Source organism: Petaurus breviceps, unplaced genomic scaffold (assembly GCF_028583685.1).
Source record: "Petaurus breviceps papuanus isolate PSGF00001 unplaced genomic scaffold, PetGlider_PUasm1.0 90879, whole genome shotgun sequence".
Taxonomy (NCBI): domain Eukaryota; kingdom Metazoa; phylum Chordata; class Mammalia; order Diprotodontia; family Petauridae; genus Petaurus; species Petaurus breviceps.
In genome coordinates this window covers 1048720-1069209 of record NW_027187368.1, presented here as the reverse complement: position 1 = coordinate 1069209, position 20490 = coordinate 1048720, and the positions used below count along the sequence as shown (strand labels likewise).

Genomic DNA, 20490 nt, shown 5'->3' with positions numbered 1-20490 from the left:
TGTCATCTGGAATATTTTAATAACATTGACAGGGTAAGCAGACTTGGAAAGAATGTGAGCCCTTCCAGGGCTAAGCATCTGACCAAGGGTATTAACAGAGTATGCACAGTGTCTGCTTAAGTAACTGCAGCATTTATAAAGTCAACAAAGTTCTAATTATAAAATCCATGAGTTTCAGAGCTGGAAGGAACTGCTGGGATCATCTAAAGGCAGTTTCCAGAACAATGCCATGTGGATGCTAAGTAAATATTGATTGGTAATGATAACAAAGATATTATGTAATAGATCCTGAGGCAAATAAATTGTTTCCTGTTTACACAACTTTGAAGACAATTTCCTATGAGACACACAGTGATTCAACATTTTATTGAATTAATCTAAGAAATGTTAAGAACCTTTAATTTTATATATAATAAAAGAGTTTACAAAGAATAGGCAAAAAGCCAAAGCGCACAAGAAGGAAAATAAACATAGACAGACGTGTGCCCCAGAAGACAAGCCCCCTACTTGTACTTATTCACCCCTACACTACCAGTCCCTTTCCCTACCACTTCAATCTATTTCCAGATCACTATCCTCACTGAAACCAGCAGCTGGGTTATGGATTGATGTCAGCAGCACCATTTCTTTTTCTGGAAGCAAACCACACTCTTGTAAAAATGCTTCCAAGTCCACAGCAAAGAAATCTTCCCCAAGCTGATCAGTGACTCGGACAAAATTACCAATTAATTCTCCTCCCTTATAAATCAACAATGCAGGAAGAGCATTACTGGTGAAGCGAGAACTGGCCCCAATGAGGGAGCTCTTCACTCTGCAGAATTTGACCGAGGTGTACTCAGCAGCAAGGCAGATCATGCAGCCGTTCATTGCTTCTGCCCCGGGGATGTCATCTTCATAAATGTGAATCACAATGAGCGTGCTTTTCTGCTCTTTATCAACTGTGTCCAAAAATGCTTCCCCACTGGTGATCTCAAAGACCTGCCTGAATTGGTGGTGCCCACTGTGTAGCTGCTGCCTCATCTCATCCATTCGTTGCTTCCTATATTGTTGTAAAAACTCTTCATCATCTTGCTCCTCATTCATCATGCCATACTCCTTCAAAGTCATCTGCAACAAGATCAAGAGGCTGATAAATGCAGTGTAAAAACAAGCCTCACACAAATTACATGCAAGTAACACCTACACTCGTCAGCAACAAAAAGAGTTCCTTGGTCTCTAGCAGCATAAAGGATCACCAGGGGCATCAAAGCCAAAGCTTCATCCCAAATTCTTTTTCACTTACAGACTATGAGAATTTGAAATGTGTATGAAGAAAGGTGGTTCTTTGCTGGGACACACACCAAAAAACCACCTGGTTTTCAACCCTCTGGTGACGATTCTCTATTCACTTACTGAGACTAGGCCTGAGGTAAGATTCAGATTTATATCACTGGCCTGTAAATGAAGTCTTTGCAGGCTGGTAAAATATGCCAGAGCTTTTGTCCTCTTGGTCTAGCCTTACAATGGTCACCAGTATACCACAGTGAGACACTAGGGGACCTAAGTGAAGGAAAACATACTATTCAAATTTCAGTCTTCTTTCCGCACTCTCTTCTCTCTCCTACTCTCAAAGTATTGAGTAGTTTGTGGCCTTCCACTTAATCCTTTTGGCATCCTAAGAAATACAAACTATTAATCTTTTTAAAAATAGGTGTAACCCACCTAACAATGTCCCAAATAAGTCATTTTGCAGCTAAATAACAAACTTCACTATATCATCTCTAACCCTGCTGTAATAGGATTAGTCAATCATCTGAGACCAGACCAGCTCAGTAATACTTTTGACCCCCTTTTCGGTGTCCCTTACAAGGGAGGCTTCCTTCAGAATCAAAAGTCCCCCATAATGTTTTGCCCAATATTTTTCGGTAGAACCAATAAACATTAGTTGAAGTATGAATGTATACTAAAGATAACATTCATTTTGGTAATATTCAGTAGATAAGAGTTTTCATGTCTAGTGACAAAAGATCCAAACAAAATGGACAAAGTATATGCCACTGTCATAGAAGAAAAAAAGGTAATTAGATGGTAATAATCATGTCACATTTCTATAGCTATACAAGGATAATCTATGCATGAAGGAATCTGAAGCATCATTAAAGACACAGGATCATAAGAGGATCATGAAACTTAATCATGACAGCATCATGAGAGATGGATAAGGAAACTGAAGCAGACAGAGGTTAAGTAATTTGTCCTAAATCACTCAACTATTGTCTAAGGGTAGGATCTGAACTTGGATCTTCCTGACTCCAAGTCTGGCACTCTTGGCACTGCAGTATCAAGTTGTTCACCCCTACACTACTAGTCCCTCTCCCTACCACTTCAACCTATTAAATCTATAAAAAGTATGATCAGAAAAGGACAAGGGGCTCATCATGAAAAGCAACAGAGCCAAAATACAGACTGCTTCTACTAAGGATTCACAGAATGACAAAGACAAAAACTGCAAAGGATGAGATGTGAAAGGGTTGGGATCTGTAGAGATGAAAGGAGAATACCTACAACACCCACAGCCACAACACATCATCATCATCATCGTCATCAATGTCACTAACATTTCCATAGCACCTTAAGGTTTTCAAGCAGGCCAGATCTGAACTCCCGTCTTCTTTACTCTGAGCCTGGTATTCTGTGCACTACACCAAGAAAAAAACCACTGGAGAATCAAAGTGCCCAACACTCCTCTCACAATAGATCTATGAAGATGGTGGTACAATTGGTATCCCCTTTTACAAAAGAGGAAATAAAGGTACAGAGAAGTGACTTGCCCAAGATCATACTGTTACTAAATGTCAAGGCCAGGACATTTTCAGGCATTAAACTTCTTGGCTTTAAATAAAATGGGTGGTGGAAAACGTACAACAATCATCAAAACAAACCCCAAACCCAGTCTTGCCATTCTCTACAATAAAGAAAATAACATTTTATTGTTATTCCTAGGTGGTGCAATGGATAGAGCACTGGGCCTGGAGTCAGGAAGACCTGGGTTCAAATGCAGTTCCAGACATGTATTAACTAAGTGATCCTAGGCAATTCACTTACAACCTCTGTTTGCATCAGTTTCCTATAACACAGAGATACTTGCAGCACCTACCTTGAAGAGTTGTGAGAATCAAAAGAGATAATATTTTTAAAAAGCACTTAGCTTTTTTTAAGTAGGCACTTAATAAATGGCTATTCTCCCTTATTATCTAGTTTGGTCTCTAATATCTAGAACACATCCCCTGGAAAACACTTGGGTCAAGATCACCTTCCCGTTGATTTTATCTTGAAGTTCCTTCTGCTTCTGTCTGTCATCCTCTTCATCCAAATGAGACCTACAAGTCATGGATAACTTCTTGATGAGCCTTTCCATTTCTCTGCATTGCTCTTCTCTCTGTTCTGTCTCCAGTTGTTTAAATCTGCGCCAGTCATTGATGACACCTTTTGGACCTGATGGCAAAAGACACCACAGGAATGGTAAGTCATTGTGATTGTTGAAGAGTGGAGCAAGTGGGGTGTCTCAGAGAGAATACCTGAGACAAAGAGAGGTTGAATTCAGGAGAAATGGCTGGACAAGCTTTGCCACTGACTGACTTTGTGATCTAAAGCAAGTCATTTCACTTGTGCAGACTTTCAGCTCCTCATATGAGATGAGAGATCCAGACTACACGTTCCCAGAGGTCCCTCTCCAGCTCTAACGCCACATTGCACGTCCTCACCTACACATGAGAGGTAATTCTTACACTGCCTGGCTCACAGACCACTGTGAGACAAGCGCTACACACGGCCATTCGACAGCTTTGCCCCGCTCCTCTAAGCGAAGGACTTGGCATCACAACTCACAAAACTTAAGAAGCCAGAGCAAGGCTGTCTACCGAATTCTGCACTCCCATCTTTCTCCATCCTCACCAATCCCAGCCTCTCTTGTGCCCTGGCTTGCATTCCCTCCTGTCTTCTTTCAGAGCTTACTCCTTCAGTCTTTCCCTATCTACTGGCTGACTTTCCTGCTTTGCCCAAATAGTCTCCATCCTTAAAAGCAAATTTGTGGATATAATCCACTCACTCACAGGCCCAAGATACTTATAGAAACAATTCACATTTTGTCCTCTTTGTGCAGGTCAGAAAATCACAAATGGGATAAGTCCAATAGTTTTTCCTGTACCTGTGTTAACTGTGATGCCATCCCTGGCCAGCTCAGTATCTCCTGAAACAGGATCGCCCAGTGCAGTGTCTTTATTCTTATCTTCCCTCTCGCTGTCTTCATCCTCACTGCTGCTGTAGTAGTACTGCAGCTTCTCCCCAAGCAACTTATCATCTAGGGTTGTCATGGCGTCTAAAGAGAGAGAATCACAGAATCTCAGTGTTATAAAGGGACCCTCAGAGATCATCTAATCCAATCTCTACCTGAGCAGAAACTCCCTCTATAATAATAATTATATAAAAATAGCACTTAAATAATGCGTGAAGGTTGGCAAAGCACTTTATATATGTTAACGCAATTGATCCTCACAACAACCATGAACAGTAGCTGTTATTGTTATCCCCATTTTACAGATGAGGAAACTGAGGCTGGGAGAGAGGTTAAGTGATTTACCCAAAGTCATACAGTTAGGGAGTATCTGAGGCCAGAATCCAATTTGGATTCAAGTCCTGTGTGCTATCTACTGTGTTACTTCATATCTACGGGAAGCAGACATCCATCTTTGGCTATAGAACTTCTAAGTCATGGGAAATTCACAAACTTCTAAGGCAGTCCATGCCACTACTGGACAGCTCTGAGGCTTTTTAGAAAGATTCTGAACTGAAACATGCCTCCCTGTAGCTTCTGCCAAATGGCCCCAGTACAGCCCTCTAAGCACAAGCAGATTAAGTGTAAAGCATCTGCCATATTATAGCTCTTTAGATATATTTGCTTTAGTTGGAAAGAACACTGATGCTAAAATCAGAAGAGATGTGCTTGAGTCTTAGCCCTGACATTTTCTATCTGTGCCACCCTGGAAAAGTCTTAAAAAGAGAATAATAATACTTACACTGCCTACCCTCATAAAATCAGTGAGAAAAGCATTTTGTAAATCTTAAAATACTACACAAATATAAATTATCATTTTTGTTATATCTGAATATAGAAACAATATAGAGTAGTGGAAATAGCACTGGATTTAGAGTCAGATATGGGTTTTAATCTCAGCTTCACAACTTGTAACCTGTGTGACTCTGAAAAAGTCCCTTTTCCTCACTAGGTCTCAGTTTCTTCAACTATAAAATGATGGGGGGTGAAACTAGAAGATCTTTACAATATTTTCCAGGGGGAAGAGCTGATTTGGCAAGAAAAGGCAGAAACTTACCTAAGCTCTCCCCCCAAACCCTTCTGAACACCTTTAAATAATGCCCCAAAACAAATTCTGCAGTGGCCGAACCCACAACAGGATGGGGTGCAACAATTTACTAGTCCAGAATAACTCAGAAGGTTAGCAGAAAAGGTCCAGTGCACCAGGGGGACAGTGGAGCACAGCACAGTGCATGCCACATGCCAGCACTAACCAGGCCCCAGAAAACCAGGAGCAGACCTTGAAAGAGACCGAATCAGCAGCAGCAGTGACTGCTTCTGGAACTTTCAGGCCATAGTTGCTAAAGGGAAGAACTGGTTGGAAGGAGATTACAGGGGTCCCTTTGCCAGCACTGAGGGAGGACTCTGTGGCTTTGTCCATATTTGGATCCAGGTGGCAGTCCCAGGGCCAGGAGGAGTAGTAGCACACCAGAGCTTACAGCCACAGAGGAGTGGGACCCTCATCACAGTTTCAAGACAGACAAGAGCGCTTACGGTGGCTCACAGACCAGAGCACAGGCCAGGAGAATAGTAAACATGCCTCTCCAGAGATCATAAAACCTTGGAAGAGCTGATAACTTATAGTTCCCTGGAAGTATCTCTGAAAAAAGCTGCACAAAACCACTGAAGTTTGGGACAGTGCACCCTCCATCCTGGAAGCAGAGCCACACTTCAGCAAAGAGTTAAAAGTCAAGAAATAGGCTGGAATTGTTGATGGAGTTGTGAACTAGTCCAACCATTCTGGAGAATAATTTGAAGCTAAGTCTAAAACTGTGCATATCCTCTGACCCAGCAATACCTGCTAGGTCTATATCCACAGACATTCAAAAAAAAGGGGAAAGGACCTATTTGTACAACAATATTTATAGCAGTTCTTTTTCCGGAAACTAAAGGGATGCCCATCAATTGGGGAATGTCTAAACAAGCTGTGATATATGACTGTAGTGGAAAATCATTGTGCTATAAGAAATGACAAGAAGGATGATTTCAGAAAAACTTGGAAAGACTTAAATGATTTGATGCAAAGTGAAGTGAACAGAACCAGAATGTTATACAGAGTAGTAGCAATGTTGTATGGTGAAGAACTGTGAATGACTTAGCTATTCTCAGCAATACAATGATCCAAGACAATCCCAAAGAATTAATGATGAAGCATACTATCCACCTCCAGAAAAAGAACTGATACCATTTGAATTCAGACTGAAGCATGCTCTTTTTCAATTTCTTTCTTTCATTCTTTTTCTTTTATCCAAATCTTCTTGTACAAAATAATATGGAAAAGTTTTACAAGACCACACATATATAGCCTATATCCAATTGCTTAATGTCTCAGGGAGGAGAAAAGGGACAAGGGACAGACAGAATTTGAAACTCAAAATTTTTAAAAAATGTTAAAAATTTGTTTTAACATGTAATTGGGGGGGGGGAATAAAATATATATTTTAAAATAGGTTGGAAAAATGAGCGAGCAACAGAAAAAAAAAATTCTGAGTATAGAAAGTTACTGTGGTGATAAGGAAGATAAAAACACACACCCTGAAGACAGGGAAGTCAAAGATCTTACTTCCAAAGCCACAAAGAAAAAGTATGAATTGGTCTCAGGCCATGAAAGAACTCAAAAAGAATTTTAAAAATCAAGTAAGGGAGGTAGGAAGAAAATTGGGAAGAGAAATAAGAGTGATGCAAGAAAAGCATGAAAAAAAGAGTCAACAGCTTGTAAAAGAAACACACACACACACAACTGAAGAAAATAACATCTTAAAAAAAAGACTAAGCCAAATAACAAAAGAGGTACAAAAATTCAATGAGGAGAATGCCTTGAAAAGCAGAAGTGGTGAAATGAAAAAAATATATACAAAAATTCACTGAAGAGAAGAATGCCTTAAAAAGCAGAATTGGCCAAATGGAAAAAGAGGACCAAAAGCTTGCTGAAAAAAAATAATTCCTTAAAAATTAGAATTGAATAAGTGGGAGCTAATGACTCTATGAGACATCAAGAAGCAATAAAACAAGATCAAAAGAATGAAAAATAGAAGATAATGTGAAATATTTCACTGGAAAAACAAGTGACCTGGAAAATGATCCAGGAGAGATAATTTTTAAAATTTGGATTTCCTGAAAGCCATGATTGAAATAAAAGCCTAGATATCATCTTTCAATAAATTATCAAGGAAAACGGCCCTGATATTTTAGAACCAGAGGGCAAAATAGAAATTGAAAGAATCCACTGATCACCTGAAAGCAATCCCAAAAGGAAACTCCCACTAATATTTTAGTCAAATTCCAGAGCTCCAGGTAAAGGACAAAATACTGCAAGTAGTCAGAAAGAAACAATCAAGTATTGTGGAGTCACAGTCAGTATCCTGATTTAGCAGGTTCTACATTAAAGGATCAGATGGTCTGGAATATGATATTCCAGAGGGCAAAAGAGCAAGGATTACAACCAAGAATCATATACCCAGAAAAACTGAGTATAATCCTTCAAGGGGAAAAAATGGATATTCAATGAAACTGACTTCCAAGCATTCCTGATAAAAAAGACCAGAACTGCATAGAAATTTTGACTTTCAAATATAAGACTCAAGAGAAGCTTAAAAAGGTAAACAAGAAGGGAAAATCATAAGGGGCTTAAATAAGGTTAAACTGTTTATATTTCTACATGGGAAGATGCTACTTGTAACTCATAAGAATTTTATCATTATTAGGGCAGTTAGAAGGACAGAGAGCACTGATGTGAGTTGGGTATGATGGGATGATATTTAAAATAATAAAATTAAGGGGTGAGAAAGAGGAATGTACTGGGAGAAAGGGAAAGGTAGAATGGGATAAATTTTCTGACACAAAAGAGTCAAGAAAGAACTTTTACTATGGAAAGGAAGATGGGGAAAGTGGTAAGGAATACGTGAACCTTACTCTCACATCAGAATTGGCTCAAAGAGGGAATAACAGATATCATCAACTGGGTATAAAAATCTAAAGTGGGAGTGCTCATAGAAGGGAGGGTGGATTGGAGGAGGCAACAGTCAGAAACAAAACACTTTTGAGGAGGGACAGTATGAAAAGGACAGAATAGAATAAAAGGGAGAAATGGGATGAAGGGAAATAGAGTTAACAATCATAACTGTGAAAAAATTTTGAAGCAAGTTTCTCTGATAAAAGCCTCATCTCTCAAATATATACAAAAATAAGTCAAATTTATGAGAATGAGAGTCATTCCCCAATTGATAAATGATCAAAAAATCTGAACAATCGGTTTTCAGATGAAGTAATCAAAGTTATCTATAGCCATATGAGAAAATACTCTAAATCACTATTGGTTAGAGAAATGCAAATTAAAACAATCTGAGGTACTACCTATTAGACTGGCTAATAGCATAGAAAATGACAAATATTGGAAGGGAGGTGGGAAAATTTAGACACAGAGCAATCTGGAACTATGCCCAAAGGCCTATAAAACCATGCATACCTTTGACTTAGCAATATCACTACTAGGTCTGTATCCCAAAGGAGATTAAAAAAAAAAAAAAAGGAAAAGGAGCCATATGTACAAGCATATTTTTAGCAGCTGTTTCCTGGTGGCAAAGAGTGGATGCCCATCAATTAGGGAATGGCTGAACAAGTTGTAGTATTATGATTGTGATGGGAAATGATGAGCTAGATGCTCTCAGAAAAACCTGGAAAGACTTACATGAACTGATGCAAACTGAAATGAGCATAACCAGGAGAAAATTGTACACTGTAACAGCAATACTGCAAGATGATCAACTGTGAATGACTTAGCTAGTCTCAGCAATACAATGATCCAAGACAACTTTGAATGACTCGTGACAAAAACTGTTATCCATCCCAAGAGAAAGAACTAATGGAGTCTCAATACAGATCAAAAACATTTTTATACTCTTTTTTTTTTAAATTTTGGTCATTTTCCTTTACAACATGACTAGTAGGGAATATATTCTGTATGACTATACATGTATAGCCTACATCAAATTGCTTGCTTCTTAATATAGGGGATAGGGAGGGAAGGAGAGAATGGAATTCAATTTTAAAAACAAATGCTGAAAATTGTTTTATATGTAATTGGGGGAAAATAAAAGACTAAATTAAAAATATATATATTTTCCAGCTCTAAATCTTTGATCACATCAATATGCCTGTTATTCCAGACGTCTTCTCTTTGCCTGGCTTCAATAAATCAACATTATCTATGTCAGGCCTTTGCCTTTGCTTCAATAAATCAACATTATCTATATGTCAAGCACTATGTTAGACAGTACAGATAAAAATATAAAAGGGAGATAGTTCCTGTCCTCAAGTAGCTTACAATCTACTAGGAGGAATGGACATAGTACATTCAGAGAGAAGTAAATACAGACTATATACAAAAATATATAACAGAGTAATGGGGGTGGAGATGTTGAGAACTAAAAACTAACAATCAGGAATGTCCTCTCAAGGAAGTAGAGTTTGACATGAACCTTGAAAAGTAGCTGGGCATTCTAAAGGATAGAAGTGAAATGAGCTAAACCTAGGCATATTTGCATAGGCAACAACAAAGGCAAAGTGACAGAAGATGGAATTCTTTGGATGAGAAGAGCAAGGAGGCCTGTGGCATAGAGTAACAGGAATAATGTATATAACTAGCCTGGAAAAATAGGCTGCAGTCAGATTATAAAGAGCTTTAAATAACAAGAAAGGAATTTGTATTTCATCCTAAAGGTAAAAGGGAGTCACTGAAGTTCCATGAAGCAGGGGGACATGATGGCCTATCTCCCAGGACCTTTACATTTTTATTATGTGCAATTACAAACACATGCATTCACCCAACACAATTACACATACAGAGACTTGTTAATATTAATATATTAAGCATTCTTACTCTCCATGGAATAATGGAAATAGCACTTGCCTTGGAATCAGAACATCTGGATTTCAATCCTAGCTATGACAATTACTAGCTATGTGATTCAGCCCAACTTACCTAACCTCATTGGGCCTTCATTTCTCCATCTTCAAAAAAGAAGAGAGTCTAGAATGGGTTCAAAGTCAAAGAAGCTAGAAGCCTTGATTGCATGAGGAATAAAAGGAATAGAAAGACTCAACAATTATAGGGGTCATGAACCAGAGAATGAGAGTCTAGTGTAGACAAAGATGACAGAATACAAAGCGAGTGAGAGAAACCCTCTCTAGAAAGGGGCACAAAAAATGAAATTTTTAAAAACTAATAAAAAAAAAAACACTGGAAGGGAAGAAGAAAGGGAAATGCAGTTAACTGAGAGGGGAGGGGGGGAGTAAAAATTAGATAACCTGATAAAAGTAGGAAAGAAAAAGGAACTAATAAATCAATATTAGGGAAGGAAATAGAAAACAGGAGAGGGAGATTGGAAGTGAGAAGAGAAGAACCAGTGGGAAAAGGGCCACCTTAAAAAAAGATTAAATTGAAGTAATATATTATGTATACAGCAGAAGAGGGGAAAACATAACTTGGAAAAATCCAATAGTAGAAATAAATGGAGGAAACTATACATCTAATTCTTACAACTTTTAAATGTGAATCAATTAATCCAACAAAGCAAAAAACAAAAGCAACAAAATGGATAAGGAAAAAAAGCCCTAAAATCTGTTGCTTACAAAAAACACTTCTAAAAAGCAACTACACACAGAAAATTAAACTAAGGGGAAGGGGAAAAAATTTACTGTGCATCAAGTGAATCCAAAGACACAGGACCTGCAATCATGCTATTTTACAAAGCAAAAATAAACATTCAAAAAATAAAAAGGGATGAACAAAAAAGCTACATTATCCTAAAAGGAACCACAGACAATAAGATCAATAATAACTTTATATACTACCAATGCCTTAGCATCAGATCCAAATAAAGAAAACATAGACAATAATGCAACAGTCTCAGGAAATTTCAATATCCCTCTCTCAGTTTTGGTTAAGTCTAACAGAAAGATAAAACAGAAAATGTGGAACTGAATGAACTGCTGGAGAAAGAAGAGCTAAAAGATTTAAAGCATCTTCAAACATGGATGGCAAAAGAATATACAGATTTCTCAGCACCACGTGGAACTTTTACAAAACTATGTACTAGGAACACAGAGATATTACAACTAACAGTAAAAAAAGCAGAAATTGTATATCTTTTACAAACCATAAATAAAAATAGTCATTCGTTCAAGGACTACAAACAAAAAACACAGAATCAAATGAAGACCTAACAGTGACCTAAATAATGAGTGGATCAGAGGGCAAATTAAAAAAAAATTAATACTTATGTGAAAGAAAATGACAATGATAAAACAACATTAAAATTTCTGGGATGCAGCTAAAGCATTCCTCAGAGGGAAAAATCATATCCCTGCAAACACACATTAGCAAAACAGAATAATAGAGAATTAACAAATTGAGTATGCATTTTAAAAAATTAGAAAACCAATATATAAGTTTAAAATAATCACAAAAGAGGAGATGTTACTATGAGAGGAAAAAATAGATAAAATAGAAACAGAAAAACTCATTGGAACAATGAAAAAAACTAAAAGGTATTTCTTTGAGACCAATAAAATTGCTAAACCTTTAGCTAATCTTATTAAAGAGGACAGAAAATTAAATCAACAAAATAGCAAATGAACAAGGTAAATTACAACAAAACCAGTAGAAAAAAAAAGGATAATCAGAACTTATTATACACAGTTATATGCTAGCAAAAATGAGGATGCAAATAAAGGAGGCATACCTTCAAAAATACAAAATATCCATACTATCAGAAGAGCAGACAGAAATCTTAAATAACCTAATTTTGGAAAAGGAAGGAGATCTGGCTATAAAGGAACTATCAAAAAACAAAAACTCTTGGTCCTGTGGATTCACAAGAGAATTCTAAAATTTAAAAAAACGATCAGTACTGGGGCAGCTAGGTCGTGTAGGAAATAGAGGACTGGACCTGGAGTCAGGAGGACCTGAGTTCAAATCCGACCTCAGATACTTGACACACTTACTAGCTGTATGACCTTGGGCAAATCACTTAACCCCAATTGCCTGGCCTTCCCCATTCCAGGGGAAAAAAAAATTAGTACCTATACTTCAAAAATTAGGAGAAAAAGCACTTTACTAGAATCTTTTTATGAGACAAATAGAGTCATAATACCTAAAGGGAAAGATAAAACACAAGAAGAAAAGTATAGGCCAATATTATTAATTAATATTCATTTTAAAATTGTAAATCATATCTTATCAAACAGACTACAGTGATTTATCAAGAAATCACTCAATATAACCAACTGGGATTTAAAGATAGGTCAGTATTAGGAAAATAATCAATATAATTAATCATATTAAAAATCAAAACAACATAATCATTTCAATAGATACAGAATAACTTTTTCAGGCTAAAAACTCTATATGATACAGTTATACAAAGTACAGGTAGAGAGCATCCTTTCTTAGCATCAAAAAAAAGTATCTAAAACCAAAGGCAAGTATCATAAGCAATGGAGATACACAGATACACTAGAAACTTATTCAATAAATATATAAATAAAGCAATAATACCTACTCTCCCCACCATTATTTGACATAGTTCTGGAAATGCTAGCAACAATAATAAGAGAAAGAAATTAAAAAAATAAAGATGGGTAAAGAAAGATAAAACATCCCAGATGATATGATGATATACTTGGGAAGTCACAGGTAATCAGCAAAGACATTATAACTGAAACAATGACTTCAGCAAAACTTCAGGCTACAAAAAAAAAAAAAACCCTCAAAAATCAACAGTATTTCTATATAATAACAAAACCCAAGAAACAAAATCAGGGAAATCCCATTCCAAATAACTACAAAATGCATAAGATATGTGGAGAATGACCTACCAAAGCATACAAAAGATGTGTAGAGACTAAATTTCAAAGTGTTCCTTAAATAAATAAAGAATAATTTAAATAACTAGCATGCCAATATACTAAAAATTACAATACTACTAAAATTAACTGATACTTTTAATGCTATACCAATCAACTTACCAAGAGAACACTTTATAGAACTTGTCAAAATAAGAAAATTCATTTGGTAAAACAAAAGATCTTGAATATCAAGGAAAATTATTAAAAGGGATGAAGAGGAAATACTACTTCTAGACCTACTAGACCTCATACTAGACATACTAGACCTCAAATTATATTATAAACAGAAGTCACAGAAACCATGATATTGGTTAAAAAAAAGAGAGAGGTAGATCAATGGAAAAGATTAGACAAGGGAAAATCATAAACAATGAAACTCCATAATGCAATGTTTGATAAAGCTGAAAATATAAATTATGAAGGAAAAACTCCTTATATGATAAAAAGTTCTAGGAAAATTAGAAAGCAGTCTGGTAGAAATTAGATGAACACCTTATACAATATTCTATAATACATTCTAAATGGATATACAATAATAATATTAAAGAGCATATAATAAAATAATTAGAAAAAAAGCAATATCATATACCTCTCAAAGCTATGGGTAGGAGATATTCTTTTTTTTTTTTTTTGCTTTTTGGAGGGCAATTGGGGTTAAGTGACTTGCCCAAGGTCACATTGCTAGTTTTTGTGTTAAGTGTCTGAGTCCGCATTTGAACTCAGGTTCTCCTGACTCCAGGGCCGGTGCTCTATTCACTGCACCACCTAGCTGCCTCTAGGAGATATATTCTTAACCAAACAAGAGAGAGGGACAAATACAAAAGATAAAAAAAGAAAACTTTTATTACTTGAAACTGAAAGGCTTTTCCATAGATAAAATTAATGCCCCTAGGATAAGAAGAGAAATGGTCAAAAGGGGAAGAAAAAAACTTTGCATCAAAATTCTCCGGTAAGAGTTTGGTATGCAAGAGACATATAGATATATATTGTATGTATATGTGTGTGCATACATATATAGTATATATTGCATCTATCTATCTGTCTATCTATCTATCAAGTATTCACAACCACATGAATGAATATTTCAAATAACTAATAAAAAGAGAAATACAAATAAAAACTCTAAGGTTTCACCTTATACCCTGCAAATTGGCAAAAATGACAAAAAATGGCAAGAGTAAATGTTAGGATTGTGGAGAAACAGGTAAACTAACATATTGTTGGTGGAACTGTGAAATAGTAGAGATGTTTTGGAAAGCAATTTGGAATTATGCAAATAAAATGACTAAAATGTCCATATCCTGTGAAGCAGAGACTCCATTACTTGGCTTATCCCCCATGGAAGCCACTGACAAAAATAAAATTTCCATATATTCCAAAATATTTATAGCAGTACTTTTTGTGATAGCTAAGAATTGGAAACAAAGTAGATAGATGCCAATCAACTGAAGAATAACTCAAACTGTGGTACACAAATATAATTGAATATTACTGTGCTATAAGAAATTATGTATGTGATAAACAGAGAAAAGCATTGAAAAATCTATATGAACTGATGCAGAATGAAGTAAAGAAAGCCAATAAAATATTATACACAGTAACTACAACAATGTAATTGGAAAGAACCACACACAAAAAAATCAAAAGTAAATGTAAAACGATTATAAAAATTCAGCAGGACTAAAAGGGATATAAGAAGACACCCTCAACCCACCTCTTTATGGAGGTGGAAGGTCCACAAGGGTTACACATTGCACATGTTTTCTGACTTTTTCAATTTACCAGTTGTACTTATTTTTTTTCTTCTTTAAAAAATTTGACTTGTTAAATGGGATGGTTCTCTGGGAGAGGGTGGGAGAAGAATAATGATAATATTTATGATGATGTAAGAAACAGAAACCATCGATAAAAATACAATTAAAATTCTGACTTCAAATCCAAGACTCTTCCCATTGCATTAATTACAGTAAGATTCATCAAAAGAATAAAGAACAATGTCTTATTTATCTGGTATCACTAGGAAAATCTACAGGTTTTCTACATGTCTGAATTCAGCAGATAATGGAAATTTACTTCTTGAAATACCCCAATTTTTATTTTAATAATTTTGAATATAAATATTAATTTAACACTAAGCTGTATGGCAAAGCAATGCCATTTTAAAACACTTAAATGCCAGCTTTAGTTTACTAGAATGTTATGTCCAATGTCTGGTATCAAACTTTACGTAAACTTTAGAGAATATTAAAGTTAGAAGAGACTTTACAGACCATAGGACTTAGACCTGGAAAAGATCTCACAATTCAACTGTTTCAAGTTCCTTTTGGGATTGATGATAAAAAGTAAGATAAAAAAAGTGATCTACCAAAGTTACTCAGTAAGTTGCTCTTTAGATTCTAGGCCCAGGATACTCTGCACCTTAAGAGTTAATTCTCACATCTGTGAATTCGAATAGAGTATGCAGAACATAAGTTAATCTATACTTGATGATTCTGGATAATCATTTTCAATATCAATTGAGATAAAGAGCTGTGTGTATTACAGTGCTGTCCAGTCATATAAGCTTATTTGCCCCTGAACTAACAAATGCCAGTCTGTGGTACTTTTTATATGTAGCCTTTTAAAAAATATTCTCTCCATTCACTATTATGCTTTCACTTTCTGGAGTTAGCAATGTGCACCCACTGGAATGAACTGAATTACCTCCTGGCAGCCCTCAATTCCCTTGTGTGACCTGTTGCATCTGAGACAGGCTGGGAAATCAGTCAAGACTGCTAGATTGGATAGGGACTGGACCTGTGACATTATCAGTATGGGGAACAAGGTAGGAAGAAAACTCCCTCTACTAATGCAGGACTGCCCACCTCTGCAACAAGGTGTCTATCCTAGAGCGGTGGTGTCAAACTCAAATAGAAACAGACATCACTAAAATGTACATAAAGATCCCTGCAGGTTGCATATTAACTAAAGCTTGATGTTACCCATGTTCTACTGTATTTTTATTTTAAGTATTTCCCAAATGCATTTTAATTTGGCTCCAGCTACACTCAAGAGTGTTGCTTCTGGTCTTAGAGCATTGACAAGTTAAGTGGCTTGCCCAGAGTCCCACAACCAGGAAATGTCAGAGGCAGGACTTGAATCCAGATCTTGCTAGCTCTTGAGGCCAGCTCTTCATTCACTCTGCCACCCTGCCTCCCCTCCAAAACCCTTAGATCCTATTCTAAAATAGCATGCTCTAGGGGTGGCTAGGTGGCACAGTGAGTAAAGTGCTGGCCCTGGAGTCAGGAGGACCTGAGTTCAGATCTCACCTCAGACACTTAACACAAAAAAACTAGCCATGTAACCTTGGGCAAGTTGCTTAACCCCAACTGCCCTCCAAAAGGCAAAAAACAAAACAAACAAACAAAATAGCATGCTCTGAATGATGGCCTGAGATGTTTTCTCTGAGTCAAGTGTATTTGATTTTGTGCTGAGATCCTGTGAAATCTTCAAATAATGACTGTCCTAAGGTGAAAGGCAACATTTACATGAGTGCTCAGATCTATCACCATTCAACCCTGCACCGCTCCTTCCAAAGATCATCCATCAAATGGCCCAAATACATGGGAGCCCTTATCTCTGAGTAAAGATGCCATTACTGTTTCTGTCCTGGGACCAGTCTCCTACAATGATTATGCTTAGGAGAATCTTTGCTGCTTATCCCTCCTAATTACTTCTGATCCTCCTGGCACCTGGCACCAACTCCTCAAACATACTGTGATGAAGAAGAATAGAAGAGTGAAGTGACTGTTCCAGCTTAGGACTGCCAGGAACCAATGACTTCCATTATTATCATTAACCCTCCAGTCCCCTGCTCCACTCAACTCAGTATTCTGATCAACCAGCACTTCCTGTCTTATGACTAGCAAACTACCACCTTGTTTGTGGTGATACAGAGTATTCTTTTACTCAGAAATAAACCCTTTTCCTCTCCGACCTCTCCCCATATTTATCCCAATCCATTTCAGCCCTGTTCCTTTTTAGACCCTGCACTTTGCCTGCCAATTCTACTTTATCTTTTGAAAGACTTATATGAACATACTCCTGTTTATCCTCTATTTCTTTTCTCTCACACCTTTCATCTTATACCATGCAGGGAAATTCAGTCTTCTATGGAAACACCTCACTCCTTTCCACTCTCTCTTTTTCCAGTGCTAGTTGCTTCCTGATGCCCCTCAACACATCAAACAAGAAGTAATCTGTATATTTCTTGCTTCCCTCTGCCATTTCCAGACCTTCCCCTTCTATCACATTTCAGCAAATGCTTTTAGTTGCAGAACCATTCAATCTATCTCAGTCTAGATTGCTGCTGCTTTCATCTAACAGCCTTCACATCACTCTCTTCTTTCTCAGAAAGTTTATTATCTGGATCACTGTCTTGTTATTCACCCCAATTCACTCCTTTATTCTTGAGGACACAATATATATGATAGTATTCCTCAGAACATTCTGGCCTTCCACTTAACAAACTCTTCAATTCATATGATTTATGTCATCCATTTTCACAGCTAGCCACACGTTGGTCACACCTTAAACTTTTATTAGGACTTAAAACTTCATGATTTTTAACTCCAAAACTCTTCTTTGACCACCTCTTAAACTGTCCTTGTATTTCTTCCTCTGCCTCATTCCAAAGCCTATTTTTTATTCTTACTAAAGTTTCCAGTTTCTCCATCCCTCCTTGTTATTCCAGTTTATCACTTCACCTATCAGTTCATAAGACATATATATACAGACAGAAGGGAGCTGCCCAAAGCACAGTTCTCCATCCCTTATTTTGTTGCCCCCTTATTCTTCCATTCTGCTACCCTTCAACCTTGGGTCAACTTGTTCCTACTCCCAAGCTTCTAAATAGTGCTGGAAGTTATATGATCATGCTGAGTGGGTTCTACTACAGATCACCTTATGTAACCTCAATCAAGCCCTCACTGCTGACTGGCATTCCTTTTATTCTTCCTCTATCATACTGTGGACTTTTTAAAGTTTTCTCTTCTCAGGTCCCAACCCCACCTCTCTGCAAATGACCTGTATCTTACTTTTCTGAGAAAATTTAAGTCATTCCTTGTGAGCCCCCTCATCTACCCTACTCCATACCTCAAAAACTTTGTACATTTCCTACAATGATGTAATTCTTTACCAAAGTCAAACCCTTTACTTGTATCATCTACCTTATCTCCTACCTTCTTCTGGAACATGTTCTGTTTGAGGATCAATGCCTATTTCTCTCATCTTCAATCTCTTCCAATTTACTGGTTCCTTCCATATCATCTAACTCATCCTTTAAAATCCTCCAGTTGACTACAATCCCCTCAACCTGTACTTCTCTTACTTTTTAAAGGCAAACTTTAAAGGAAAGGAAAAGTTACGTACACCTGTTACTTTTACTGTCTTGCCACCCACTCACTTGTAAGCCTTACTTTCAATCTGGCTAATGTAACTGTTCTACTGAAACAATTACTCAAGTTACTAAGTGATCTTGGACTAAATAGTCTTGGACTTATTTTAGTTCTAAATCCATGATCTCTGAACTGCTATTCTTGATTCTCTGAAGATTTTGGCATTACCAAATACTGGCTCCTTCTGTATCCTCTCCCTTCCACTGACTTCTGTGACACTCCTCTCTCCTTGTTCTCCTCTTACTTGTGTGATTGTTCCTTCTCAATCTCCTTTGCTAGATGTCCACTTTCTCCCTACAAAGTGTAGTTGTTCGTTCTGCCTGGGACTTCTCTTTCTATGCTCTCTCCTTTGATGAACTAACCTATACAGATGATTTCCAAATCTATACCCACTGTCAGCTTCTCTCCTGGTTCTAATTCCACAACTTCAACTAATAACTGTGTTTACCTAATGGAATAAGACAACTCAGTATGTCATCTTTCTTCCAACCTGAGCGCCGAAGGCACCATTATCCTGCCAATTACCCAGATTCACAACCTCAAAATAATCTTTGACCTTTCCTTTAAATCTATACCCAAACAATGATCAAATCATCGAGTTTACTTTAAAGCAACATCTCTCTTATACATCCCTTCTCTTTATTCACAGTCACCACACTAGTTTAAACTTTTATCACCACTTGACTGGACTATAGTTAATAGCTTCCTCTCTTTCTCCTATCTTTTCCCTTTAAGATACATGGATTGAAGGAGAGATTGAGGGTGGGCAGACCAAGGCAATTAGTGAGAGAATGGGACAAGAGACATTCTGGTAAAAGCTTCAACAAATCTTGGCAACTGTTTGAATATGGCCAAAGCTGAAAGGAAGATTAAAATGAAGAATGTTAGGGCTGAAAAGGAAACAGAAAGTCAGAATAATGGAGTCAGAAGAGAATGCCTTCATTTTAATCACGGGGAAATGGAGCCAAGGTCAAGGTCACACAGAGAAAAAAAGCATGGTTAGAACTCTGGCTTTCTTGCATCTAAAAACTCAGCATGTCTGAAGTAGAACTCCTTATTTTTCCCCAAAATCCATCCCTCTCCCAAACTTACTTACCTATTACTGCTGAAGATTATTACTGCCTCATCCTTCTAGTCACTTAATTTCACAACCTCCATCATCCCTTGACTCCTCATCCCATCTAACTAGTATGTTAATCTCTATCCACAACATCTCCCTGCATACATCCCCTTCTCCTCACACATGGCCACCACAGGATTTGGGTTATACTTGTCCAAGCCATCATCACCTCTTACATGAACTATTACAACAGTTTCCCTGCCTTCAAACCTATACCTTCTCCAATCCAAACTCCATACAGCTGCCAAAATGATGTTCCTAAAGAGCAAATCTGACCATGTCACTCCTAAATTCAATATATTACAGTGGCTCTCTACTATCTCAAGGAACAAATAAAAAATTTTCTCTAGTATTTAAAACTTCGCAATCTAGCCCCAGATTGTGAAAAGCTAGGTACTGTGAAAAGTTAGCTAGGAAGCTACCTTTATTAGACATTACTCCCCTTCACACATTTTACATTTCTGCCAAACTTGGGCTGCTCCTCACACACTACACTACACCTGGTCTCTGGACATTTTGCACCCCCATGCCTAGAACGTTGCCCTCGTTCTTCAGATGGCCTCTCAGAATCACGTTTCAACTTAAAAGTCACCTCCTTCATGGAAGCTTCTCTCAATTCCTACCCCCTCAGTTGTTCCTCCTCCCCTCAAAAATCTTCCTTGCATTTATGTACAAAA

The 20490-nt window shown here is 37.2% G+C and overlaps 1 protein-coding gene across 2 annotated transcripts in view; it reads right to left on the bottom strand.

The window, feature by feature from the left end:
• Positions 1-351: 351 nt before the first annotated feature.
• PDCL (phosducin like) overlaps positions 352-20490 on the bottom strand; it is a 20469-nt gene continuing 330 nt past the window's right edge. For both annotated transcript variants that reach the window (XM_069073746.1, XM_069073745.1), the window contains exons 2-4: positions 4187-4357; positions 3293-3474; positions 352-1107 (exon numbers count right to left, since the gene is read on the bottom strand). In XM_069073746.1, the coding sequence (XP_068929847.1) occupies positions 553-1107; positions 3293-3474; positions 4187-4352 (903 nt within the window). In that variant the 5' untranslated portion in view covers positions 4353-4357 and the 3' untranslated portion in view covers positions 352-552. The remainder of the gene's footprint in view (positions 1108-3292; positions 3475-4186; positions 4358-20490) is intronic.